The 27,909-nt window shown below is 42.7% G+C and overlaps 2 protein-coding genes across 2 annotated transcripts; both read right to left on the bottom strand.

Moving 5' to 3' along the window:
* Positions 1-13,748: 13,748 nt before the first annotated feature.
* Positions 13,749-15,113, bottom strand: LOC112028142 (uncharacterized). Its single transcript, XM_024060796.2, has 2 exons — positions 14,545-15,113; positions 13,749-14,433 (listed from the first exon to the last, which is right to left on the bottom strand). The coding sequence occupies exons 1-2, from the start codon at positions 15,111-15,113 to the stop codon at positions 13,749-13,751; spliced, it is 1,254 nt and encodes a 417-aa protein (XP_023916564.2).
* Positions 15,114-17,168: 2,055 nt separating this feature from the next.
* LOC112028143 (uncharacterized) lies at positions 17,169-17,582 on the bottom strand. Its single transcript, XM_024060797.2, has one exon. The coding sequence runs from the start codon at positions 17,580-17,582 to the stop codon at positions 17,169-17,171; it is 414 nt and encodes a 137-aa protein (XP_023916565.2).
* Positions 17,583-27,909: the final 10,327 nt, after the last annotated feature.

Raw genomic sequence — 27,909 nt, 5'->3', positions numbered from 1 at the left:
TGAAAACTAAAAATCTAAGGTTGATAATGCATGCTTGGAAATTTGGGGATTTCATGATTATGGGTGCAAATGTCAGAATTGGTTAATGAGCCCTTGCGTATGCATTTTGTTGACAGAATTTATACATCTCATTGAAAAATGTCAGGGTCTCTAATGAAATACAGAAGTTGGAGGATTAGAATGTGGGTTTGCGAGCGAAATTGGGGATTTTCAAGAACATGGGAGTTTTTTTTCCATACAATTCATTGCAAATGTAGTTGTTGATAGGTTCTATACCTTTCATGGCTTTAATAGTTGGGTTTGGTTCAGAATATTATGTACTATTAATGGATTAGGAAAACCAAGATGAAAATAAAAAATATAATATATGAAGGTATAATTGGGAAATGAGTACATGTTTGTGTGTATATATTTGTCCCTGTGGCTGTTTGTGTGTTGGTGGGTGAGAAAGTATAAACAAATTTAAACGAAGTTGGGAAATGAGTATTTAATGCTAAAACATTCATCGCCACTTTCTTGAGTATTTTTGGAAGTAGTTTTCCCCCTTTAAGCTATTGTTAATAATTGTTTAAGACTTTGATTGGTATTGTTTCTTAATCAAGGTGACTGCAAAATATATTTAGGGTCTACCGAAGTAGTACTTCATGCATAATGCGTGTCTATGCATCTTGTGCAGTAGGAAGATTAAAATGTAGGTGTTGTGTTTATCTCTTCGTAATGCGGTTTTTGGTTCTCTTTTTTTATGAGCTGATTGTGTTTCCACTGCTAACCATCAGTTAGTTATGGCTCTAAGGAGGGCTAAGAGGGGAAAATCCAAAACTACATCCGAATCTAAAGTGGTGTTTGATCGATTAAGGCTCCACACGCACACAAATGAGCAAACCTTTGAAACCTTGAATAAGCATAGGTCTATTTGGGGAGAAAGGCAAATCAATCTAGATGAATTGCATCCTTCTGTCAGTGGGAATCTATAGTCTAGGCATTGGCTGTCTTTGTGTACAAATATACAACCCCCTCGAGCTGATTTGATTAGAGAATTCTATTTAAAGCTCTTGGTGCACAAGGATATTTGCTATGGTCACAGATTGACATCGTGGATACGTGGTGTATGCTTTACAATAACTAGGGATGACGTATCCAATGCTCTTGATGTACCTATAATTTGTAGACCTACTTATCCATATTCTGAGTCTCCTTGTATTGATGAAGTTATGGATGTTCTTTGTGGAAGATCAGTCACTCGGAGTTTTGACCCAAGTATTAACTTAAGTGAGGTAACTGAACTTAATTATATCTTCTTGAGGATAGCTTGTCACAACATCTTCCCTATCTCTCATGTCCATACAAGTCCTACAGACAGGTGTTTCTTTCTTTACGCCTTCGTTACCGATAGTTCCATTTGTTTTCCTTCCCTTTTCATTGAAACTATTGTGGAGGTGCATAGGAGCAAGTGTAAGAGGCATGGTCTATTCTTCCCAGTTTTCATCCATATGGTCCTCAAATATTTAGGATTAGAGAACTTTCCTTCCTAAGAGTTGGTCCACATCCTTGCCCCCATAGGAGCCAAATTTCTGAAATAGCGAAGTGTCCAAAAGAAGTTTATCGACCCTAGTTTTGGTTCATCCAAGAGACCACGAGTACGGTCTACTGCTGGAGATGTTCTTATTAGTGTTATTGAAATGGTTCTAACTGTAAGAATTTTTTATGTATTTATGTGATTCTTTATAATATCAAGTAGATCCAAAAATGTAAATAAAATTTATTTCATAATTCTTTACAGCGTTCACGTGTTATTAGATTATAGTAATTATTAATACAAATTGAAGGTTTGAGCACAGTTGATTTACAGGGTTTGATATTGCCGATGAACCACCTAGGAGATTTTCCTTAGAGCAATGGATCAAGCAATATCTTGACTTCAGGCAACTATTTTTATTGTAGGATTTTCTTATCAGTCATGTATTTTCCACTGATTAACCTCTCCTTTTTTATGTATGAGCTTAATATTGGATATTGTTGACCCTTTTAAATCAACATCTATATTATTTTGAATTTGGTCCCCGTGTGGACTGTACTTCATGCATCATATTTTCATTATGAAATTTATTGATGAACCCTTGCAATGCAATTAGTTTACACAATTAATGAGGTAACAGAAAAATATGTTTAGGTCATGCTTTGCGTAACAGTAAAAAAAAAAAAATTAATAAAAATAGAGCGACACTTGGCACAACCTAATGCACTCCCGCATTAGGTCTAACAGATTTTTTTTATTAAATATTGATTGTTTTGCTTTCGCACTACTGGAATGGAGTATACGAATGTTAATCTTATAGAAGTCTTATAATGCTATTCACTATCATTTCTTCATTATGTTGTTCAATTGGTCCATGCATCGCACAGGTTAGAGACCAATAATAGTCATAATAACTACAACAGGCGCCAAGTCATTCCAAAAAAAAAAAAAAAAATCAGAGTAACTCGATACGCCAACTACTTTTGCACCAAGTCTAGTCCTATCAAATTGTTTCATGTGAATATGTACGCAAACTTTCTCACAGTACTCATATTAGCCCATTACTATTGCCCCGATTTCAGTCATATCAAATCGAATCACATGAATACAGTTCAAATGACTAATGCAGCCAACTTTTCCACTGCTACGCAACAGCTTCTGATAGTTTTACCATGCTCACTGAGATAGAAACACATTCACGTGATTTATTACGCATGCTTCTGCACTACACTGCATGGACCTATCGCTATTGCACCAAGACCAGTCATGTCAACCACATCAGACACACCACACACGCCAACAAATGTTATGATTGAGTTGAGTCATTTTTTCAATTATGTGTGCACATCCTGACATCCTATCACTGTTCTACCCTGTTTAGTTAGATCAAACACAAGCCCTACTATTGTTCTCACATGTATACTTCTGTTACCTGATGCACTTCACTACATCAACTCAGAATTGCTGCACCAAGTCTAGTCATATCAAGTGAACATCCTACTTGTACCAATCACTATTATACAGTTGAGCTTACTCCTGTACCAATTATGAATTGCTGCACCCAATGTAGTCATATCAATCAATTAAGCTGACTCATTTACCAATTACTATTAACTAAACAACTTGCACATGGCCGACACTACCACACCATACAATTGCCCATCACATCTAGATATACCTCAGTCTAATTCACCTTTTGCAATGCCAATGCGCAACTGGCTCCTACCTCATTTTCTTGATAATTACAAGAGGGGGAGAGATAACAATGAGAGGGAATATTATGTACGACTACAGCGAGAATGGGAGTACCACATGAATGAGTCCAACTCTCTGCATAATGATCTCCTTATACTCGGGGCACCTTTGGTGGACTAAGTCTCGCTAACAATGCCAAGGGGAAACATGGAGCAATTCAGGAGGGCCATTGCCAAAATCCAAAAGGAAAACAATCTAATGTTCCTTCGTAGGTGAAGGTATTACCTACTACAGCTTGCAAAAGAGCAGGCTGCTGCTACCAACAAGCAGCTTACCCAAGTGGAACGTAATAGTGTCCTCAACTATAAGAACTACCTGTTTGAATGAATATCTATGTACTACATCACCTAGCTAGGTTCTATATAGGGTGCGTACTATCTCTAGAATTATGTTATCAATGTTGGTAATGCCAGTTGGTCGATATGCAGGTCGTGCATATTGATGATATCTTGTGTAAGAATATGTATGTTGTATATGTTATGCATGTATGTGTTAATTGGTTGATATGCAGGTCATGCATATCGACCAACATCGTGGGTAGGAAAATTTAGGTATTATGTATGTGTTATGCATCTAATAATTTGCCTACCTTTTTACTATAAATAGTCATTCAAGATTACGCATTAGATGTGTATATTTGTACAAATGATGATAAGGTTTACATAAACCCTTAACCATAAACACTGTTCCCTACACAGTACGAATACAACAACGGCGACACATATCCATCTAGAACATAGTTAAGGATAATAGTTATACATCAAAGTGCGAGTGGACCATAACACGATTACTCTTCATCTGACATCTCCACGTCTGACTAATACATGTCTGCTGCAAGAAGTGATTACATGTATCGTGCATACTCATACAACTTACACTCCACTGATTCTTGAATCTCCACCTAGGTCTGATATCGATTGAGACGTATCTTCATTTAATTATTTTCTTCTCTTATGCGGCATAATGCTCTACTAAATCTATCTATAGTGTCTCTTGGCATTTGCGATACGAGTCACCGAGGCACTGACAACTTATAACCGACCATCTCATCATAAAACATCTCCTATTCATGGCGTAACCAATCCCACTCCACCCTCATGGTATTGTGGACCTGTGCAGTATTTCACAAGTTGGGATTGATTGGATAGCTAAATTCATCTTCTAGTACCTAGCAATGACCCATCGCAGTGAACACATCGTGTGGCCTATAGCAATAAGGGTCACTTATTGACGTTAACTACAATAACATCAAAAGACCGAGTTAACAATGTGCATCAACTATTAGTAAATAATGTATAGCTACATAACATGGTACACGACTAAGACAATTCTAAATTAATGTAGTTTTACATGTTAGATCTATCATGTGGCCCGTAACATAAACAAAAGAATAATTGTACAATGATGCATGATGCATGGCATTGTGTGAATTAGAGATGAGGATCTGGTCAAGCACACTGCAACTATGCAAATAAATTGACTTATATTATTGTACACATGTGGAAATACACTATAACAATGGGAGCATGGGTACTCCCATTCATGTACTGTTTTTCCAGCCTATGCTGACATGAAAAGCCCTGATACTCATGTATAAAATTTTTATGATATTTGGACAATGAGATGAGCTTATAAATGTACTATAATACTGAATGGATTAACTATAGACATACGAAGACCAATATGGAGGGAAATGGGTTGGAAAGAAAAGAGATTTCGTTAATATTCCAATATACACATATGAGAGTCTAGGAAGCGTCAAACACATCATGGTCAGCAGACTTGCACAACTAAGTACAGATACCACCACAACAGAGTTCACCATAGCAGAACAACCATAGTCAGAGCTATATGAGAAAAGGTGTGAGTTGGAGGTGTACTGTCGATGGCATGGGTTACGAGTTCCTAAGGCACGGTCAACTGAGTTACCTAGAGACGAACCTACCAACATACTTGCTCATCTCGAACGGGAGAACAATCAAATGCAAAGGCGACTAGACCATTTTCATGCAGTCCAAAAGGCTAGGAAACATCTATTAGGGAAGGCGTAAGAACGAGCCATTAAGTCTATTAATGAAATTACTAATTTAGACGATGATAAAGATATTTCAAACTTCTCAGATTCAAGCAATGATGATTTCCAAAATTTCCTACCTATGAAAATTAGACGTTGTTGTTAATTTCTAGACATTTTGTGTAAGACGTAGTGTTGTTGTTAATGTCTAACAATGATGATTATGTACATTCAACTAAAGTATGGAATGCATTAATGCATGAGGTGTGAGTCCCACCACCAATGGACGCATATTAACAAATAATAGATAAGGGGACCAGCATACAATTTCGTCTATAGTAACCACTTTTATTGCTTTTGCATTGCTGATTTGTTAATAAAAGCCTTCTAGAGTTATCAACATGACCATAAATGCTATTTATCATATTCTTATAATTATGTGATATCCTTCATTTCACTAACCATTTTATAACAATCTAAGAGAAATAAGTTATATAGTTGATTACTTCTTGCTATGGTAAAGATTCTCATTCTCTTGCGATTAAAATTTACTACAACAAACAACCAAAATCACACCAATGTACTCACATAACACTCATTCAACCAAAAAAAAAAAAAAATCAATACAATATCAAATGAAAATACCATTGCCATAAATTTCTGGTATGGGTTTTTTACCTGAGGTGATAGATATTTAAGTTCAGTCTGAAAGCAGCTGTGGATTTGTAGAGGTGCAATGGAATTCAATTTAGACTGAAAGCAAGACAGTTTGAATGTGAGGAGAAGTAAAGTTCTAACACGAGCATAACTCGATTCTATAGATATCGATTTTGCTTTATAACTTGATAATTGTATAATCAAGTATATAACTCGATTTTATAGTAATCAAGTTATGTACGTATTAAAAAAAAAATAAGAAAATGCCATGCTGGCAAGCCAGCGTGGTAAAAATCTCATCCAAACTCAATTATAGTAAAATCAAGTTTTATGAAAAACTTGATTATGGTAATTTCAAGTTTCAAAATAGGGACATATCCCTAAATAATTTGAGAAAAGAGGCAAATGCTGGAAAGTTTGTGAAAAATGGGCAAATGCCCATTTTGGCCTAGTGAAGTCAACATCCCCAATGAAATTTCAAGAAAATACTCCTAGATTCAGGCTCCACCATATAGTCATGTTTAGTTTCAAAATTCTTTACTTTTCTTGAATGTAGTTGCTAGACTTTTGTTATTACTTAATGTGTTCACAATGACTAGTTGAGAAAATATATTGAGATTCTGTGAAACCCAAAAATTGCTGAAATTAAATTGGGGGTTGTTTAACAATATATATTATGGGTAATCTAAAAATAGGGGGCTGATTTATGGGCTAGAAGGAAAAAGTGCATGGTTGTATCGAAGAGTGTTTTGAATTTTGTGAGATGGAGGATTTTTTATAAGTTTTCCCCTAACCCCCTCCCCCCTACTATGACTATGATGATTATCTATTGGGATGTCAAGAAAATGTCATTTTCCTTTGGTGGATGAGGCTTAGGGCACATTTGGTAGGAGTATTGTGGTTTTGGTTTTCAAAATAATGTGAAAACTGTGATATAAAAAATGTGTTAAAAACATGTCTTTTGAGTACTCATAATGAAAAAAATGTGTTTGGTAATACGTTTTTATAATATCTTTGGTTTTGAAATTCTTTTGTATGGTTTGTTTCCAAGGAAAGTTTACTAGAAAGATGAGAAAGTGAAAAGGAAAAAAATGTGTTTACAAGTACACTAGGCTTTTTTTCTTTTTTTAAGGCCCGGTGGCAGTCCAAGTGGCAATTTATGTACTAATAATATTATATACTATTTTGGTCGTTAGCCACACAACATTTAATGGTAGGGATCATTATGACACATTTAAAATATCAAGGACCAAATTGACACACAGTATAAAAGTTAAGGACCAAATGTAATTTATCCTCCTTATAATCATCAAAACAATATTACTTGCTATCAATTAAAATTAATAGAATAAAATCTTATAAAATTAACACATCATTCATATTAAAATAATATTATTTTTCTTTGTTGTTGTTATTATTATTATTATTATAAATTTGTATTTTGTATACAACAATTACAGGTGAAAGCCAATGTTTGATTTTATAAAAAACAAAAAATAACAAACAAAAATAAAACCAAAAATAAAAGCGAATATTTGATTAAAAGAAAGAAAACACATTATATATATATATATATATATATATTGGAGGGAGCAACATATTCATTGTTTTCTCATCTACCCACCTCCTCCCAATTTTCTCTCCTCAAATCACCCCAAATTGGGAAAATAAGATTTTTGTGGGCTAGGGAGAAAATGACTGGCCCCCACCAAAATCTCTCAAATTTTCCACCTTAACCAAATAATCCAAAAAACTCTTTTTAATTATTTTTTCTATCCATTTTCATCCTAACCAAACGGACCCTAAATGATTCATGGACATGATTTCCTCATCCATGTGCAAAAAAAAAAAAAAAAAAAATTCTTATTTTTTTGGTTCATATCCTTGTATATACTTGTAGGGACCAGATTTTGGCACTTCTTCGGGTTGAGAGAGTGGACCCAAGCCCAGCTTGCTCTTCAATGAATTTATAGAGAGTGGGCTCAAGAACTAGGCCTTAGTAAGGGATGCAACTGCCTTGCATGGTTGCATGTGGGCTTAACAACCTAAACATGAATTGGGGTGCACAATGATGCTCCTTGGACCTGTCTTCCGGAGCTTGGAGTTCTTATTATTTCATTTAAGATTGATTACAAAGGTTGAGAGAATACAAGTCGCTACAGTACTTCTTAATGCAGATTTTCCGTCCCCCTTTCAAGAGAGACTTCTTACATTATATACACCTCTCTAAACTGATCCTAACCCTACATTCGTTGATCAGCCAGGCCACCACTTGAGAGCGTGTCCCATCAGCCGCATCCCCATTCCTCTTGTGGGTTGCAGCACCCAAGACAGCACTGTTCAGGAGTCCTGTCCTCATTAATGCGGCCAAGACGTTAGTTGAGGGCACTCAATATGGAGGTGACAGCTCGCCTTAGACTTGCTCCTTCACCGTGCTCCCGTCGCCGACGCTTGGCACTTGCCCCTTTCCTCCTCAGATATTCAAGAAGACCCATCTTTGGTGGAGTGGTGCTCGTGTACTTCTGAGGTCTCGAATGTCCGAGGACGGGGTCGTCCTCGGATATGTTCCTTGGGGGCTGGACATCGCACTTTCATCCTCGGACCCTATATGCATCCTCGGCACGAGCCTCTGGGCCTAGTTTGAGGTGGGCCGAGGCTGCCTGATTTTCTGGCCCCACAATAGCCCCTCAAAATCTTACTACATGCATCCTGGGGCAGGGAGAAGGATTTTGACATCCTCGGGCCTGCTCCATGCCCAGTCGAGCCTTACCCCCCGTCAGTACTGGGGTCTATTCATCTGCCCAAGGCACGTTGCTGACATTTCGGAGCGTGTAACATGCCCTTCATTAAATTCAGGCGGCTCTGTGCTCCCTACGTTCACCGAGGCGTTACCAATCTAACGGTGGAGGTTTGTCTCGCATTTGTGGGTGGGAAAACCCGCATGGTTCTTCGATTTGGGGTATAAATACCCATTCGAACTGCTTCTTCCTGTTTCTTATTTGCAATCAAGAATTCTCGCGCGTCCTTCCTGAGTTCAACCACACTCTCACTTACATCTCTAGCACAAAAAGCCTGTCCGAGGAGCTCCTCCTCTTTCCAGCAAGTTGCTCTATCCCTCTTTGAGCTCTCTTCCTCTTTACCCCTTCTTCTCCTTCGTCTGTTCTTTCTTAGTTCCTTTAGGCATCAATTGGGATGGGTAGATTTAAGAAATACGTCTACACTGAGGAGGCGATGGAGAAATTCATCGCCTACTATGAGATTCCTAGCAATGTAGATCTGAGGTACCGTGAGGATGGGGAGTGGCTCTTTCAAAGACAGGAGGGCGAAGTGGTGATTCCCATTATCGCCTTCCTCGAAGGGGGTATGAGGATCCCCATGGGGCTGGTGATGAGGGGCTACCTCACGCACTTCCGGCTATCCCCCACCCAATGCGCAATAAATGACTTTAGGATTTTGGGCTGTGTGGATGCCCTGAACGAGAAGATGGGGCTAAGGTTGACCCACCATGACGTGAATTGGTGCTACAACCTTCAGCTCTTTAAGGGCAAGTCCTATTACCTGAAGACAAGGTATGACAGGGTACGGTTCATCCAGTGCCTCCCTGAGTCCAGCAAGGGACTGAACGAGGATTTCCTTATCGTGTCCGGGGAGTGGCACGTGGCCTTCACTGCCCAACAACGGAGGGAATACCAGGTGGGGTAGTGGGAGTAGGAGGGGGTTCAAGTTCTCTTGTCTTTTGTTTGGTTACTAATGTGAAGGTGTTTTCTTCCTGCAGACCCACACGCCTTTGAGCGCCACTTCCGCTTGGTCAACAGGGAGGATTTGCAGAAGGTACTGAGGGCATCAGTTTTTGTAAACGAGGACGACCATCAAGTTAGAGCCGCCCACAAAATCTTGGGGTACACTCTTGTTCAGAAATCATTCCCGGTTCCGAAGCACGTGATCCGAGCGAATGATCCTCGGCTACAGAAAATTACTGTGACTGAGGATGGGTTTCTATTCCCCGAGGAGCCCTCTGATCCAGAAGTTGTCACCTTAGCCATCCCCTCTTCCTCCCACGTATTCGTCGAGGCTACAGAGGAGGATCCAGAGCGGGAAGAGGAAGTGTTTGACATTTTCGACCAGCTTGATCAGTCCGAGGACCCTCCCGGCGACTTGGGCGATCCTTGTTTGACCGAAGCAGACCTTCTTGCTTCAGAAGCCTCTCCTCTGCCAACGATGGGTTAAAAGAGGAAACCCCACACCAGCATGTTGGACCTGATCGAAGGCTAACCTGGGAAGTCCCAACAAAAACTTCCCCCTCCTCCTCCCAAGACTCAGTCTGTTCAGACTAGGTCGACTTCCGCCCAGCAGAAGCTTCCCCCTCCTCTTCCTCCTCCTCCTCCTCCTCCTTCTCAGACGAGCCTGCCTTTTGGGTCCGTGCCCGCGGACCCCAGGAAGAAGAAGGATAAGGGTAAAAGGCTTATGGAGGATAAGGCAGTGTCCTCGCAGGAGGAGGACAACACTCTGCGGCCGTCCAAGCAGATTAAGATAGGCGGCAAGAGCCAGGACAGGCAGGTCGTCACCACCTTGTCCGAGGCTCAGGCCTGGGTCCCAGCCCCAATGCTCTATAGGAGCCCTTGAGGGATGACGCCTCCTTCAGAGACTTCAATGAGGGCGAAGGTCTGCACGTGGCCGACGTGCTGGAGAGGTGCCTGCTACTCCCGGCGGACATGGCCGAGCTGGACTCTTTGAAGAGCAAACAGGTCTTCCTTAGCCTTAAGCGATATCTGGGGATGGTAAGAACTATGATTTCGACTCATCTCCCTTTTTTTCTTTTCTTTTTTTCTTTTTTTTTTTTAGGTTGGGCTTATATTGCATTGGTTACTCTGGCAGGCTGTCCAGGCTACCTATAGGTTGGCAGCAGCGGCCAACGACCAGGGGAAGGCCCTCGACCTAGAGCGTGAGAGGCACTTTCAGGCTACTCGGACCCTCAAGACCTCCGAGGCTGACCTCGCCAAGGCCGAGGAGGAGTTGAAGGCGATGACTAGGGCTCGGGACAGCGCGGAGTCGGGTCTTGCTGGTGCCCAGAACCAAGCCAGGGAGCAGACGAGGCGCCTGGGCGAGACGGAGGAGCAGCTGAGGATCGCGGGGGAGCTGGTCGCAGATCTACAAGCTAAGGTGGCTGCTACTGAGAGGGCTTAGAGGGAGGCAGAGTGGGCCAAAGATGAAGCCCAACGGGCTAAAGCCGAGGTGGATTTTGGCAGGAAGGAGGCCCTGGCTGCCAAGGAGGAAGCCAAGGCTACAGCTTATGCTGAGGGGGTGACAGAGATAGAGGCTCTTTATAAAGCTCAAGTTCCGGGGGTATGTAGGCGCTATTACTCCCTGGTCTGGGTTGAGGCCCTCAAACAAGCTGGGGTGGAGGCCTTGTCCAACCTATGGAAGGCGGAGAGCGTATACTACCCCCCTGCCATCTGCGAGGCCGCCCCTGATGGTGCCGAGGCTGGGGAGGTTGTTGAGGAGGTAGGGGCTGTTGAACCAAGGGAAGACCCGAGCGAGGAGGCGCCTCAAGAGGTAGCGGACGTCCCTTCTGATGCCTAGATCCCTGCCACCGAGGAAACAGCCATTCTCGCCGTACCTCTGCAGGCCATCCCCTTAGGCCAGAGCTCAGAGGACCCAGAGGTTGCCCCTATCCAGCCATCTACGGGGGGTGAGACTGAGCAGAAGGAGTAGATCCCTTGGCGTCTCAGTCCAACCTGCCTTTGCCGTTTGCTTGATCTTTTTCTATCTTTTTTTTTATTTTTTTATTTTGTTGTTCTTCTTCTCTTTTTTTTTTCTTTTTTATGTAATGTGGCTCTTGCCACGCAACTTCTATGGGCTTATCACTGTAAAGGGAGTTTAATTTCCCTTTTTATCTATTTTGGTTGCTTATCTGCTTGCATGCTACCTGTTTCCTCTCTTTTCTTTTTATTTGCATGATTTTAACTTGAATTGTATCTTGGCCAATCACGTCAGTAACAATGATAATGGGAGGGAATGTATGCGTGGGCAGTCCCTTTATGTCTCAAGGGCTAGGTAGGGTTTTGGTCCTTCCTAACTTAGGATATTTTAAAGTAGTTAGTTTCCCCATAGGCTTGAGTCCGAGGACCATGCAATGCCTTAGTTCTGCCTAACACTTAGGATATTTTGAAGTAGTTAGTTTCCCCAGAGGCTTGAGTCCGAGGACCATGCAATACCTTGGTTCTGTCTAACACTTAGGATATTTTGAAGTAGTTAGTTTCTCCAGAGGCTTGAGTCCGAGGACCATGCAATGCCTTGGTTCTGTCTAACACTTAGGATATTTTGAAGTAGTTAGTTTCCCCAGAGGCTTGAGTCCGAGGACCATGCAATGCCTTGGTTCTGTCTAACACTTAGGATATTTTGAAGTAGTTAGTTTCCCCAGAGGCTTGAGTTTTTTTTTTTTTTTTTTTTTTTTTTTTTTTTTTTTTTTTTTTTTTTTTTTTATGTAATGTGGCTCTTGCCACGAAACTTCTATGGACTTATCATTGTAATGGGAGTTTAATTTCCCTCTTTATCTATTTTGGTTGCTTATTTGCTTGCATGCTACCTGTTTCCTCTCTTTTCTTTTTATTTGCATGATTTTAACTTGAATTGTATCTTGGCCAATCACGTCAGTAACAATGATAATGGGAGGGAATGTATGCGCGGGCAGTCCCTTTATGTCTCAAGGGCTAGGTAGGGTTTTGGTCCTTCCTAACTTAGGATATTTTGAAGTAGTTAGTTTCCCCATAGGCTTGAGTCCAAGGACCATGCAATGCTTTGGTTCTGCCTAACACTTAGGATATCATTGTAGTGGTTAGTTTCCCCATAGGCTTGAGTCCGAGGACCATGCAATGCCTTGGTTCTGCCTAACACTTAGGATATTTTGAAGTAGTTAGTTTCCCCAGAGGCTTGAGTCCGAGGACCATGCAATGCCTTGGTTCTGTCTAACACTTAGGATATTTTGGAAGTGATTAGTTTCCCCACAGGCTTGAGTCCGAGGACTATGCAATGCCTTGGTTTTGTCTAACACTTAGGATATTTTGAAGTGGTTAGTTTCCCCAGAGGCTTGAGTCCGAGGACCATGCAATTCCTTGGTTCTGTCTAACACTTCAGATATTTTGAAGTGGTTAGTTTCCCCAGAGGCTTGAGTCCAAGGACTATGCAATGCCTCGGTTCTGTCTAACACTTAGGATATTTTGAAGTGGTTAGTTTCCCCAGAAGCTTGAGTCCGAGGACCATGCAATGCGTTGGTTTTGTCTAACACTTAGGATATTTTGAAGTGGTTAGTTTCCCCAGAGGCTTGAGTCCGAGGAACATGCAATGCCTTGGTTCTGTCTAACACTTAGGATATTTTGAAGTGGTTAGTTTCCCCAGAGGCTTGAGTCCGAGGACCATGCAATGCCTTGGTTCTGTCTAACACTTAGGATATTTTAAAGTGGTTAGTTTCCCCAGAGGCTTAAGTTTGAGGACCATGCAATGCCTTGGTTCTGTCTAACACTTATTCTGTCTAACACTTAAGATATTTTGAAGTGGTTAGTTTCCCTAGAGGCTTGAGTCCGAGGACCATGCAATGCCTTGGTTCTGTCTAACACTTAGTCTTGCCGTCAAAACGTGAGATACATAGTCATGATAGGGTAAGCATTTGAATCCAAAAAGGCTTCTTCATTAATAATAATACCTTTTCAGGTTATTTACATTCCACGGACGAGGTACAGGTTTTTCGTCTAGATCTTCTAAGTAGTATGCACCTATCCCCGCTACTGACGTAATTCGGTAAGGCCCCTCCTAGCTGGGTCCCAGCTTTCCCCAAGAAGGGTTTTTAGCAGCCCCTACGACTTTTCTCAGCACCAGGTCCCCCGGTGTTAGTGGTTTGAGTCTCACATTGGTATCATACCCCTGCTTGAGCTTTTGTTGGTAATAGGCCAGTTGGATCATCGCTCGTTCCCTTCGTTCGTCTACCAGGTCCAGGCTCCTCCCCAGCAGTTCATCATTGCTGCCTGGGGTGAAAGAGCTCATCCTTAGCGTCGGGAAGCTTGTTTCCAGGGGGATCACCGCCTCGGCACCATAAGTCAAGGCGAAAGGTATTTCCCTCGTTGATCGCCGGGGCGTGGTCCGGTACGTCCAGAGAACGTGAGGCAGCTCCTCTACCCATCTCCCTTTGGCGTTGTTCAGTCTCTTCTTAAGCCCACTGACGATGACCTTGTTGACGGCCTCGGCTTGTCCGTTTCCCTGAAGGTAGGCGGGCGTTGAGTATCTGTTTGTGATCCCAAGTTCACAACAGTACCTCTTGAAGGCCTTGTTATCGAATTGGAGCCCATTATCCAAGATGAGGGTATGGGGGACCCCGAATCGTGTCACAATGTTCCTACAAAGGAATTTCTTTGCGTCCACGTCCCTGACATTGGCCAGTGGCTTGGCCTCGACCCACTTGGTAAAGTAGTCCGTGGCCACCAACAGATACTTCTTATTCCTTGGCACTTTGGGGAAAGGTCCTACAATGTCCAAGCCCCATTAGGCGAACGGCCATAGATTGGACAAGGGATTAAGGACCCCTCCTGGCTGATGGATATTCGGGGCGAACCTTTGGCACTGGTCACACTTCTTGACATACTTCTGGGCCTCTTGCTGCATCCTCAGCCACCAGTATCCCTGTGTGACGGCTCGGTGAGACAAGGATCTCCCCCCTGTGTGGCTCCCGCAGATTCCCTCGTGCAGCTCTTCGAGCAGTAATTGTGCTGCTTCGGGGTGGATGCGCAGCAGGTATGGCCCAGAGTAGGAGCGCCTGTATAGTTTGTGATCCTCGGACAACCAGAACCGAGGAGCCTTTCTTCGTACTTTCTCAGCCTCTGACTTATCTTGGGGCAGGATATCATCTTTGAGGAATCTGATAATGGGGTCCATCCAGCTGAGACCCACCCCGACCCTAAGGACGGGGACCGCTTCCTTCGCCACCTCGCTCGCCCTCTCCAGATGCTCTACAAGTATGATCCGAGGTAGACTGTCTGCCGAGAAAGTTGCGAGTGTGGCTAATGAATCGGCATGGCTATTCCCATTCCTGGGGATGTGAGACAGACTGAAAGGGTCGAAGTCCAATTGCAAGCGCTTGACCCGGCTCAGGTATTCTTGCATTTTTGGATCTCGGGCTTCCATCTATCCCTTTACCTATCCTACCACCAGTCTCAAGTCTGAGAACATCTCCACCGACTTTCCTCCCATCTTCTGTACTATGGCCATTCCTTGCAATAATGCCTCGTTGTTTGTGGCTGAGAATCCGAGCCTCAGAGATTTCTCTATGACATGATCTTCAGGGGATACCAAGACTAGTCCTACTCCTGACCCTCTTTGGTTCGCCGCGCCATCAACATATACTTTCCAACATGGGGACCTCGGGACAGAGACCACTCTCTCATCAGCGATCCTTCCCTTGGTTCCCACTTCTATAGTTGGCTCAGCGAACTCTGCCGTCAAGTCTGCCAGAACCTGGCCCTTTATGGCAGTCCGAGGCATGTATTTAACGTCGAAGGCCCCTAGGATGGTATTCCACTATGCAATTCTTCCCGTGTAGTCGACGGCCTGAAGTACAGACTTCAAGGGTAGTTGGGTTAAGACGACCACCGTGTGAGCCTGGAAGTAATGGGGCAGCTTTCGCGTAGCATGGACCACGGCAAGTATGGCTTTCTCCAAGGGTAAGTACTTGACCTCGGCTTCGTGCAATGACTTGCTAACATAGTAGACCGATTTTTGGATGCCACCGTTATCTCGTATTAGCACCAAGCTCACAGCGTGGTGTGCCATAGCAATGTATGCGGATAGGACCTCGTCGGCCTCCGGTTTAAACATGATGGGTGGCCGGGCCAGGTAATCTTTGAGTTGTTGGAAGGCCATGGCACATTCTTCGGACCACTCAAATCCCTTCCACTTGTTGATCAGGAGATAGAACGATCTGCATCGGTCGGCCGACTTGGAAATGAATCGATTCAGGGCCGCGATCATTCCAGCAAGCTTCTAGATCTCTTTGGGGTTTCGCAGAGGCCTTAGGTTTTGGATAGCTCTGATTTGGTCGGGGTCAACCTCGATCCCCCGGTGGGTGATGATGTAGCCTAGGAACTTGCCAGATCCCACGCCAAATGAGCACTTGGAAGCATTTAGTCGCAGCCTGTGCTTTCTGAGGACGTCGAATATACAGCCGAGGTCCCACAGATGCTCAAACACCAATTTGCTCTTCACCACCATATCGTCAACATAGATCTCAATGTTTTTGCCCAACAGCAGCTCAAACATTCTCGTCATCATCCTCTGATAAGTAGATCCAGCGTTCTTTAGGCCGAATGGCATCACCTTATAGTGGTAGTTCCCGATGGGTGTCACGAAGGCCGTCTTCTCCTGATCCTCCAAGGCTAATGGGATCTGGCGATAGCCCTGAAAGGCGTCTAGGAAGCTCATCCGAGGATGGCCTGCAGTTGCATCCACCAGCTGGTCTATTCATGGCATTGGGAAGGGGTCCTTTGGGCATGCTTTATTCAGGTCCGTGAAGTCCACGCAAACCCTCCATTTCCCATTTTTCTTCTTGACCACCACAGTGTTGGCTAACCACTCGGGGTAGAATACCTCTTTAATAGCCCCCGCGCGCTTAAGTTTATTGACCTCTTCCTTAATTACCTTGGCGTGCGCCTTTGACGGGCGTCGAGGTGGCTGCTTCTTGGGGATCACCAAAGGGCTGACGTTAAGGCGGTGACAGATGAAGGATGGGTCAATCCCTGGGGCATCGCAGGGATCTCATGCGAACACGTCAAGGTTCCTCTTGAGAAACTTAAGCAACTCCTCCTTCTCTCGGGGAGGCAGTTGGGTTCCTACCTAAAAGAACCTCTCTTGGTCGTCGTCAATGACCACTTTTTCTAGGCCTTCGAGCCTTGCCTCCTCGGCAGCCGTGTCAGCTGGTGCCACCGAGGTGGTTAACTGCTATAAGTTTTCGGCCATGATGGCCGAAGGCTCCGTATCTTGTGGACGTGAGGTGGCTGCGACCATACACTGCCTTGCCGTTGACTGGCACCCTCGGATCTCGAGGATTTGGCCTCCAGACGGGAATTTCACCTTCTGGTGTAAGGAAGAGGCAACGCCTCCTAAGGTGTGGAGCCAAGGCCTTCCCACAATGGCAGTGTAGGGGGAGTACGTGTTCACCACAATAAAGTCCACCTCCACTACTTCCTAGCCGGTCTGGATGGGCAACTTGATCACGCCCTCCGGGATGACTAGCTTCCCATCGAAGCTCATCAAGGGGGAGCTATAGGGCGCCAAGTCCTCGGGCTTTAGCCCTAGCCCCTTATAGAGGTCGGGGTACATGACCTCCGTCGCGCTGCCACCATCCACCATCACCCTTTTGATGTCATAGTCCCCAATCCTGAGGGTGATCATCAAAGCGTCGTCATGGGGTTGGGTGGTCCCGTCCTTGTCCTCCTCGAAAAAAGTCAGGGTCGGGTGACAGCCTCTTCTGGCCCTCTTTGGCTCTGACTGGGACTCCCCGGCGGCCACCTGGGCCACTGACAACACTCGCAAGGGGCGCATGCCTGTTCTTCCTGGCGCAGCCAAGATCACATTAATTGTTCCAGTGAGCTGCCTCATGGCGGTGTCCCTCCGTGGCTCCTGGTAGGTCTGGCCCTGCTGGCTGCTGGAATGGTACAGGAGATGCTTCAGCCTCCCCTCCTGGACTAACTGGTCCAGATAGTTTCAGAGATTCCTATAGTCCTCCGTAGCGTGCCCGTGGTCCTGGTGATATTGGCAGTAGCGGTCCTAATTACGCTTCTCAGGATCCCCCGACATCTTATTCAGCCACTTGAAATACGGTTCGTTCTTGATCTTTTCTAGCACCCTGTGCACCGATTCTCAGAACACAACGCCGACAGCATGGGCACTAGTCACCCCAGATTGCCCCATGAAATCTCTTCTCAGACGAGTGTTGTTATATCGGTCCGACCTGGAATCCCTCCTTTCCTGAGGGATAGCTTTCTCCTTCCTCTTGCCTTGTAGCAAGTCTTCCTCCACCCATTTGTATTTGTTGATCTGATCCATTAGCTGCCGCACGCTGGTGGCAGGCTTACCAGTTAAGGACTTCCTTAGGCCGTGCCCCATCGGGAGCCCGTTCTTAAACGTGTTGATGGCGACATCATTGTACTTGCCATCCAGCTCGTTGTAAATCTCCCAATACTTGTCCGAGTAAGCCTTGAGGGTCTCGTCATCGTGCATGGTCAGGGACAGTAACGCGCTCATAGGCCAAGGAGGTCTGCTGTTCGTGACAAAATTGGAACCGAAGGCCTGGGTCAGCTGTCTGTACGAGTCTATGGAGTTCGTCCTCAAGCCTCGTTCTTAGAGTGAACAGCCATCCTCTGATTGAACTGGATCACGTGCTCCACGGGGTCCATTTTGCCATTATAAATGGTGAAGGTTGGCTGCTGGAACCTCCGAGGGAGCACCGCCTCGTCTATGCGACGCGTAAAGGGCGACCTGGAAAGCCGGTCCAGCGCCCTGCTCATGGCGTCACTTCCCAAGCCCTTAGGGGTGGGGCTGCCATGCCTACGCCTCTGATAGCGCTCATCCTCATGGGAGAAAGCTTCACTCGGGGGTGTCGTCGACCTTTGCCTGTAGTCGCCATCACTTTCGTCGTCAGAGGGTAAGTTAAGACTGGGCTCAGATCACCTTCGCTGTGCACGGCGCAACCTTCTCTTCAGGTCATCTATCTCTCGCTGCATGGCCGCCTTATCGTCCAGCCTGTAGGAGGCGTGACTCTTATCCTCTCGCGGTCGCGTGGCCGGGTCGTTGTCGTCCCTCTGGGGCGCGCGGCCACTTCTATGCGTGTGGCTTTCGCTAGTTTGCGAGGTGTGCACACTTCCTTCTCGGAATCGTCCGTTCTCCTCATTCTGGCCGTGCCCCGTGTTGCCATAGTCATTCGAACGTTGGGGTCTAGCTGGTTCGTGCCGATGGGAACTCACTTGATGAGGGTCTGATCCTACCATGCCTGGTTATTGTCCTTACTGATGCATGAGTTCTTCCCATAGACGGCGCCAATTGTAGGGACCAGATTTGAGCACTTCTACGGGTTGAGAGAGTGGACCCAAGCCTAGCTTGCCCTTCAATGAATTTATAGAGAGTGGGCTCAAGAACTAGGCCCTAGCAAGGAATGCAACTGCCCTGCATGGTTGCATGTGGGCTTAATAACCTAAACATAAATTGGGGTGCACAATGATGCTCCTCGGATTTGTCTTCCGGAGCTTGGAGTTCTTATTATTTCTTTGAAGATTGATTACAAGGGTTAGGAGAATACAAGTTGCTACAGTACTTCTTAATGCAGATTTTTCGTCCCCCTTTCAAGAGAGACTCCTTACATTATATACACCTCTCTAAACTAATCCTAACCCTACATTCGTTGATCAGCCAGGCCACCACTTGAGAGCCTGTCCCATCAGCCGCATCCTCATTCCTCCTGTGGGTTGCAGCACCTAAGACAGCACTGTTCAGGAGTCCTATCCTCATTAATGCGGCAAGGACGTTAGTTGAGGGCATTCAATGTGGAGGTGACAGCTCGCCTTAGACTTGCTCCTTCACCGTGCTCCCGTCGCTGACGCGTGGCACTTGCCCCTTTCCTCCTCGGATATTCAAGAAGACCCCTCTTTGGTGAAGTGGTGCTCGTGTACTTCTGAGGTCTCGGATGTCCGAGGACGGGGTTGTCCTCGGATATGTTCCTTGGGGGCTGGACACCGCACTTTCATCCTCGGACCCCACATGCATCCTCGGCGCGGGCCTCTAGGCCTGGTTTGAGGTGGGCCGAGGCTGCCTGATTTTCTGGCCCTACAAAGAGAATTTCATTCATAAATAAATTTATGCAACCTAGACTAAACAGAACAAACAACCAACACAACAATACATGATCTATTTCTTTATTTCAAAAATCTGCATACATTAAAAAAATCAGATCTATATCTAAGGAAGATACAAATTAGTTTTTTTGACAAAAAAATGTTTAGACACAAACCAGTTTTGATTAAGGAAAATTCAGATCTACATCTAAGGAAGATGCAGATCCATTTTATTTTGAAGAAAAATTCAAATATACATCTAAGGAAGATGCAGATCTGTTTTTATTTTGAAGAAAAATTTAGATGTACATCTAAGGAAGATGCAGATATGTTTTATTGTGAAGAAAAATTTAGATTTACATCTAAGGAAGATGTAGATATGTTTTATTTTAAAGAAAAATTCAGATCTACATCTAAAGAAGATGCAGATCTGTTTTATTTTGAAGACAAAGAGTTAATTACATGCAGATCTTTAAAACTAAGATACATGTTATAGCAACAATAAAGGAATCAAGAACATATTTTCATAAACTAAATTAACAAGGTAGAATATGAATATTTGAAAAAATTAAACATGCATCATCATGATAAGAGAAGCATAAAAACAAAAGGGTTAGAAAACAACCTCTTGCATGAGCACTCTTCTATTTGAGATGATGTTTTAGGGTTCAAAGAAATTTATGCAATTATCTTTGAAACCTAAAAACCCTAGCTTCAACAGAAAATCAGAGATGATCAGCAAATATCATCAATTTGAGAGCTTCAAAATGTATGCCCCTTAGGGCGTGAAAAAAAAGGTGCTAAATTATGAGACCCAATCTATATTTATAGAGGCCAGAAAACTCTAAAAAATAGCCCCGAAGTGTAGAATGTGAATCGGGATTCATCATTTTATGTAAAGATCGAAAAGGGTGTGCCTTATCGTCACCCGAAGGGCGTTGGGCCAAAGCCCAAAAGGAGGAAATTCAGCCCTTTTAAAGTGCCGTTCAGCACTCCAAAAGTGCCGAATGGTGCTCTTGGATGCCAAACACACTTTCGTGTTCAGATGCATTTTAGACTCTCTCCTTCTAGGGCTTTTTTGATCCGGTCCTTGCACCTAGATGTGTTTTCATCCTTAGTCTATGACTTTTATCTCTTTTCTGGATAATTTGGGCTTTTTCAGGAATAATTATCTTGTAGATAAATAGCCTAAAATAAATCTTGATAAAATTCAGATTATCCACAATTTTATTGTTATCCAATCATCACTTTTATTCCTATGCATACAATCCTATTTTAAACACTAATTATCAACCAATTACAAAATTATTTAATTAATTTTAATTGTCTCAAAATTAATTTAAATTAATCGTGTGTGGTCAACCCTATCTAGACACAATGCATGCTAACCGTGCAAACTTGATTATGCGATATCTTTCAATCCAATGGTCTGATTTGGAAACCGAACATACTATCACAACCACTAGAATCTCAAGATCATTTTTATGATGTTCAATGAATGAGTTAATGCATGTAATGCAAAACAAATTGATGCATGTAATGCAAAAACAAATGGATGCATGAAATGCAATCATGATTTTTCAGGTACATGAATGATCATTCAAGTCATTCCCCTTGATCAAATCATGGGTGCAAAATCAAGTGTCTACACTTAGTATGTTGAGCAGCCACATTTAATGTTGAGGGAACATATATTCTTAAGATGAAATTCATAATTTCTTAACGGAGATATAAATGTAAGGGACATATTTTTATGTAATTGGCATATCCTTTGACAAAATGTACTTTACTTGTATTTAGGTAAAATTAAGTAGGTTTAAGACGATCATTACAAGTGGCTACATTAAAGATATGAAGATTACTCAAGAACTACTCAAGAAAAGTGCAATTTGCAAGTTTTGAGACCTCTTCAACAAAAGCTCGATCTATCGAGATTCATTAAAGCTCGACACATGTCTCGATCTATCGAGCTTATGTGATTCAGACTATAGCCAACAACGTTTTTATTCTAAAAGGCTATTTGTTTATGGGTTTGTATAATCGATAAGGAAAGCCCAAGGTTTGTGTATACCTATTTGGAATAGAAGAGCCCATTGAGCTCCTATTTAAACAAGGAGGTGGAAAAAGAAAAACCTAACCCTAGAAAGCTTCATAAGATTTTCTTTTTGAAACCTTAGCCTCCTCTTATAGAAAAAAGAGTTCTTGCCGCGTTTCTTGTACGCCTTTGGGTTCTGTAACCAAGCAAAGTCTCTCACACCATCATTGAAGATCTTATTGGTGTTTTTATGTGAAGTTGTTGCAAATCAACTACATCAATCAAATGGTTGCTGTAGAGTTAGTCACGTACTGAGATTCATGCAAAGGAGTTAGTTATGTACTAGGATCTATGCATTATTGGTTAGTCACGTACTGGGATTCGTGCATTGAACAAAAAGATTGCCGCTACAATACAAGTCCAATTGGGTATTGGGGTAAGGGTTCAACTGTAGGTCGGTATTTCGAGATAGGCCAAAGGGTTTGGTAAGATTCCTTATACTTGTAACCACTTGTGATTGATAATGGTGGATTCTTAGGAGTAGTGACCTTAAATTCATCCGGTGGGGTTTTGCCTAGGTAGTTTTCCTCATTCGTAAACAAATCACCTGTATCAAATTTATTTTCCGCTACATTTAACTTAGTTGGTGATTTGTTTGTGCTACCACGCTTATTGCATGTAATTGAATCTAATTAATTCACTTGGATAATTAATTGATTAATTTACCAAAAGGGGTCAATACATTCGTGGCCTATCAAATATATGATGAATAACTTAAAGAATTAAACTGTGTACTCAAGGATTAAGAAGTAGTAATCTTCAAAGTGGCAGTCAACATTCATGACTTTGTATTACTATGAATATTTTAATGAAGGGGTTGAATGTATAATAAAGTATTGGGATATAATTTATTAATAAGGCCAAGAGAGCAATTATATTTATATAGTAGTATTAAATATAATTAATGGTAATTTTGAGCTTATCAAGAGTTAATAAAAATGCCCAAAACCCATTAGAGCTAGTGTCTTATTTATTCCTTTTAGTCCCACTCCAAGCCACATACTAAAGCCTAATTGGAATGGCCTAAAAGGCTAGCCCAATTAGATAATCAGTTATATATAAGGAGAGAAACATAAAGAATTTTGTAATGTATGGTAATACATGAAAATGGTGTGTATATGAGTGTAAGCCACTCTCTTATTCTCACTTAAACACATACGTATAAACTAATTGAGAGACCACACTTCTTGGGTATAAGTGGAATTGGAATGAAGATTAAAAGTGTTCCCAAGTACTTCTAATTTTTGATTTTGAATTTCATCACACTATGGTATGCTCTCTTGTTCTTAAATTCTGAAATTTACATAGTATATGTTATCAATTACAAATGAAGTAGATTTGTTAAGTTTCCAATGCGTATGTTTTGTATGCGATACAAACTATGTTTTTTCCAACAAAAGGGTCATTCGGCACTCTTGGAGTGCCAATCGGCACACGGCAAGTGCCGATTGGCCCAAACTTTTGGCCTAGCCCGAGGACACCCTGATTGAGATAAAGCCTATCTTTTTCAACTTTTTAGAGATACGGACGCATTCTAATTCTTATTTGATATCATTCTTTTAAGCATCCTAACCTCTGTAAATAGAGGAAACAAATCAGAATTAAGGGCTCTTATCTTTTTTGTTATAGGTTTCTCTCACGCCATTAGGGTTGCTCTGCTAGGGTTTCTCAAGCAAAATTACTCGGCGTAGTGTGTAGAATTTCATCCCTCCCCATGTAGAGGTTTCTCTGTTCCCTTCAATCCTTGAGTCTGGTAGGATGGTAGGTTTTGTTCTTTGTTTTCACTGTTACGGTGTGTTGGGGTTTCCCTCTCAGTGATATGGCAAACATTAAGGATCTTTAGGCTCGGTTCTCACTGATAGAAGAAGAGAAGCATGGGGCTGATGTACCCTAGAAAAATGAGGCTACTATTGTTCGTTTGGTGGGTAAATTTTTTACAAAAAGAGTGGTCAATGTAGAAGCAGTGGGTCAAACCTTTAAACCTTTGTGGAAGCCAATTGGGGAGTTGAAAATCAGGGATATTGGGGGCAATATTTTGTTGTTTGAATTTGATGACGCAATGGACTTAGAAAGAGTGTTGGAGTTTGAACTGTGGTCCTACGATAAAAGCATTGTTGTTCTGCGACGTGCAGTGGATGCGAAACCTACCCCTTTGTTAAATTTTGATTTAGTGACTTTTTGGGTGCAACTCCACAATGTCTCGAACCAGTGTCTTACTCAAGCAACAAGGGAAGTAGTGGGTAATAACATTGGAACTTTAGTTTAGGTAGTTGACCCAGAAGATTATGGGGAGGGAGGTGAGTTCTTGCAAATCCGGGTTAAGATGGATATCACCAAGGCTCTCCCACAGTGCTAAAAGTTGTGGTCAAATGGTGAGCATATTGGCTGGGTATTGCTTAAATTCAAACGGCTCCCTAATTTCTACTATTGATGTGGAAGGCTTACACATAGCGAAAGAGACTGCGAAGTGTGGATTCGAGGGAAGGGGAGTTGAAAAAGGATGATCAACAATACGGAGAGTTTCTTCGCATCGACCCAATGAGACAAACTCGAAAAATGGTTGTGGTGGTTTCTGGGACTTCGCGGGGTGCAAAGCTTTGGAAGAAGGGGCCGGTAATAGATAAAAATCAGCTAATCCACAAGGGCTTGATTAACCAAGAAGGGAGTGCTTCCAATTATAAGAGGGACAATGGGACAGACAAAGAAGTGAATGAGATGATATCCATGGAGGTCAAACCTACAGGTGTGGTTTTTTCTAGTCATACAAACCCTTTGAATGTTTTTAGTAATGGCATTGATGCGAATACTATTAACTTGGATAACGGAATAGAGGAGGTGAGGGACTCGTTGCCTACCCTCATGGCCATGTAGAATTTTAGAAAAAATGAAGTAGGAATTATCATCACTCAGGGGTAGCATGGTATGTTTTCTTTTAATGCAATGCTAGCTCCTTTAATAGATATAACAAATCAACCAGCCACACAACCTCTGAATAGCACTAGGAAAAAATGGGCGAGACTGTTGCGTGAGGTGGGGGAATCAAATAGGCGTCCAGAGTTGGAGCCATCTGAACAGGTAGTTAAGAAGAAGAAATGAGTCAGTGCAATGGGTGGTGGGAATAAGGAAAACTCTCAGGTGGTGGCTGGCTTCCAACACCACCAGTCACAACAAGTTGCCTTAGTTAGAACTGTCGTGGGCTTGGGAACCCACAGACAAAAGCCGAGCTTGCTGACTTGGTCGGCAAAAAAGATCCCAAAATGGTCTTTCTGATGGAGACTAAGGTTGATAAGGAGGTTGTTAAGAGAATTAGCGGTAAAATGCAATACAAAAATTTCTTTGTTGTTCCTTATCATAATAGCGGCGGGGGTCTAGCTCTTTTGTGGAAAGATGACTTTGTGTTGGATGTTCTTACTTCCTTTGATAACCACATTGATAGGGTGGTGGATCAAGGAATGGTTGATGCCTGGTGGTTCACAGGTTTCTATGGAGACCCTGACATTGCCAGCCGAGAAAATTCCTAGAATCTACTTAGAGATTTAAGCCAAAGACAAAATTTACCTTGGGTTTGCGTGGGGGATTTTAATGAGATTCTCAGACTTGAAGAGAAGCAGGGGTGATTGGTTAGACCTGAAAGGTAGATGCAAGGTTTTCGGGATGCCTTGGATTTTTGTGGGTGAAAAGACCTTGGGTTTAATGGTTTCCCATTCACTTGGTGTAATAGAAGACCCGGGGATCACAATGTTTAGATTCAACTTGACTGTGGGGTAGCAATAGTGGATTGGTTTTCAAGGTTCCCAACTTCATGTATCCACCATTTGGAGTTTTTCCATTCAGATCATAGATCGATCCTTCTCATCATCGATGCCGAACAAAAGAGATTTTACAGGAAAGGGTGGTCATTTCGGTTTGAGGCAATGTGGGTAAAAGACAAGACTTGTGAGGAAGTGATTATAGATTCATGGGCTAGTTTGGATGATACTAATCCGGTAAGAAATATGTTGAGGAAGATTACTAGCTACCAAGACAACCTTCAGACTTGGAACCGAGTCACTTTTGGGCATGTTAGGACTACTTTGGCCAAGAAATTGAAGGAGTTGAGCTTTGCCGAGGAGGCTGGTTTATAAAGCATAGATCTGGCCCAGATTGAAAAGCTCCGTGATGAAATTCAATTGCTTAAGGTGAAGGAGGAAACAATGTGGAAACAACGGCCCATATTGAGTGGCTTAAGGAGGGTGACCGAAACACTAGGTATTTTCACTACAAGGCAAACCAACATAACAAACTGATGCGAACCTCAATCGACACACTTTGAGACCCAACAAAAATATTGGAATACTTGCCCAAGAAAGCTAAAATTCAGATTTTTGATAGAACCCTAACCCAATGTTTATAAGCAAAACGCGAACCAAAGGTATAAGTAATAGACCCTGACCCAATGATTATAATGAATCACAAACCAAAGGTATAAAGTTTAAACGCCACAAGGAAGAATCCTTGATAAGTTCACAGTTCTTGAAGAACCAAAAGAAGAGCAAAACCTCACATTTTCTGATTTTTATTCAATAATATCTCTAAAAAATGTTTACAGACTTAAGGACCTATTTAAGGGCTCCATAAAACTTGATAGACAAGAAAATATATTCTAAAATAACTCCTAATTGATACCTAACAATATCAAGAATCAAATTTGACCTAAAAAATGTTAAATGCACCTAAAAACAAGGAAATAAATCATCTAAACCTAAAATAACGTTTTTTACATAAAAATACCAAAAATAATAAATTACAATAATTAAATAGTAAATTGTGTCGCACATCACAAACGTAACTACATTTTGGGTTTAGAAGATGATCCTGGCCATTGGATTGAAGATGAGGACCATATGCGTATATTGGCAAGCACTTATTTTGAGTCCATGTTCACCACTTTGAATCCGGATAGTTTTGATTGGGGCTATCCACGGGTCGGGCCGGGTCAGTTTTGGACCCAACCCGGAACTAACCCGCTGGCGTCAGGTTGAAGGTAGAGGGACCTGAAACCGACCACCGGAGTCAATCGGTCGAGTCGGTTTTGGGTTCGGGTGATGCTCGGGTCGATTCGGTCAGTGGAGAGATTCGCCGGATCTTGCAAACGTCTTCAGATTTTGCAAAAGCTTCGCCGGACATTTGCACCGAAAATCACCGAAATCAGCTTGGATCTCTTCGAATCTCGCCGGATCTCACCAAATATGGTCGAGATCTCGCCAAAATCAGCTTGGATCTCACCAAATATGGTCGAGATCTTGCCAAAATCAGCTTGGATCTCCTCGAATCTTGCCGGATCTCACCAAATATGGTTGAGATCTCGCCGAAATTAGCTTGAATCTCCTCGAATCTCGCTGGGATCTCCTCGAATCTGAGCTATCATCGGTCGGGTCAGATGGCTCGGGTTTTGGAGAAGAAAACCGCCACTCGACCTGCTGGCATCGGGTTTTGGGCGTGAAAACCCGTCACCGGCCGACAGGAGCATCGGTTTAGTCTAAAATCGAGTTGGGATCGAGCGAATTCTTCAGGTTAGCAGGTCTAAGTCGGGTCTGGACACCCCTAGTTTTGATGAAATTTTAAGTTGATTAACACCTACTATCATAGCTGAGATGAATAATAGTTTGGATAGACCATTCATTGCCGAAGAAGTACAAAGAGCACCAAATGGCCCCGCTTACAGCCCCTGGTCCAAATGGTATATCTCCTATTTTTTATAAATCTTTTTGACATATTGTTGGTAATGATGTAACTGAGGTAGTCCTGAATGCTTTAAACTCAGGCTTTGTTCCAGATTCATTAAATTCTACTTTCATTGCTCTTATTCCTAAAATTAAAGACCCCAAGAAAGTCTCATATTTTCGACCGATTAGCCTTTGTAATGTGGTCTACAAACTCATTGCAAAGGTTTTGGTTAACTGCCTGAAATTGATTTTGCCCTATGTAGTGTCTGATTCACAGAGTACTTTTCTTTGGGGAGGCT

Source organism: Quercus suber, unplaced genomic scaffold (assembly GCF_002906115.3).
Source record: "Quercus suber isolate HL8 unplaced genomic scaffold, Cork oak 2.0 scaffold_250, whole genome shotgun sequence".
NCBI classification, from domain to species: Eukaryota; Viridiplantae; Streptophyta; class Magnoliopsida; order Fagales; family Fagaceae; genus Quercus; species Quercus suber.
The sequence above is the reverse complement of the archived record's forward strand: the minus strand, read 5'-3'. Positions and strand labels throughout refer to the sequence as shown.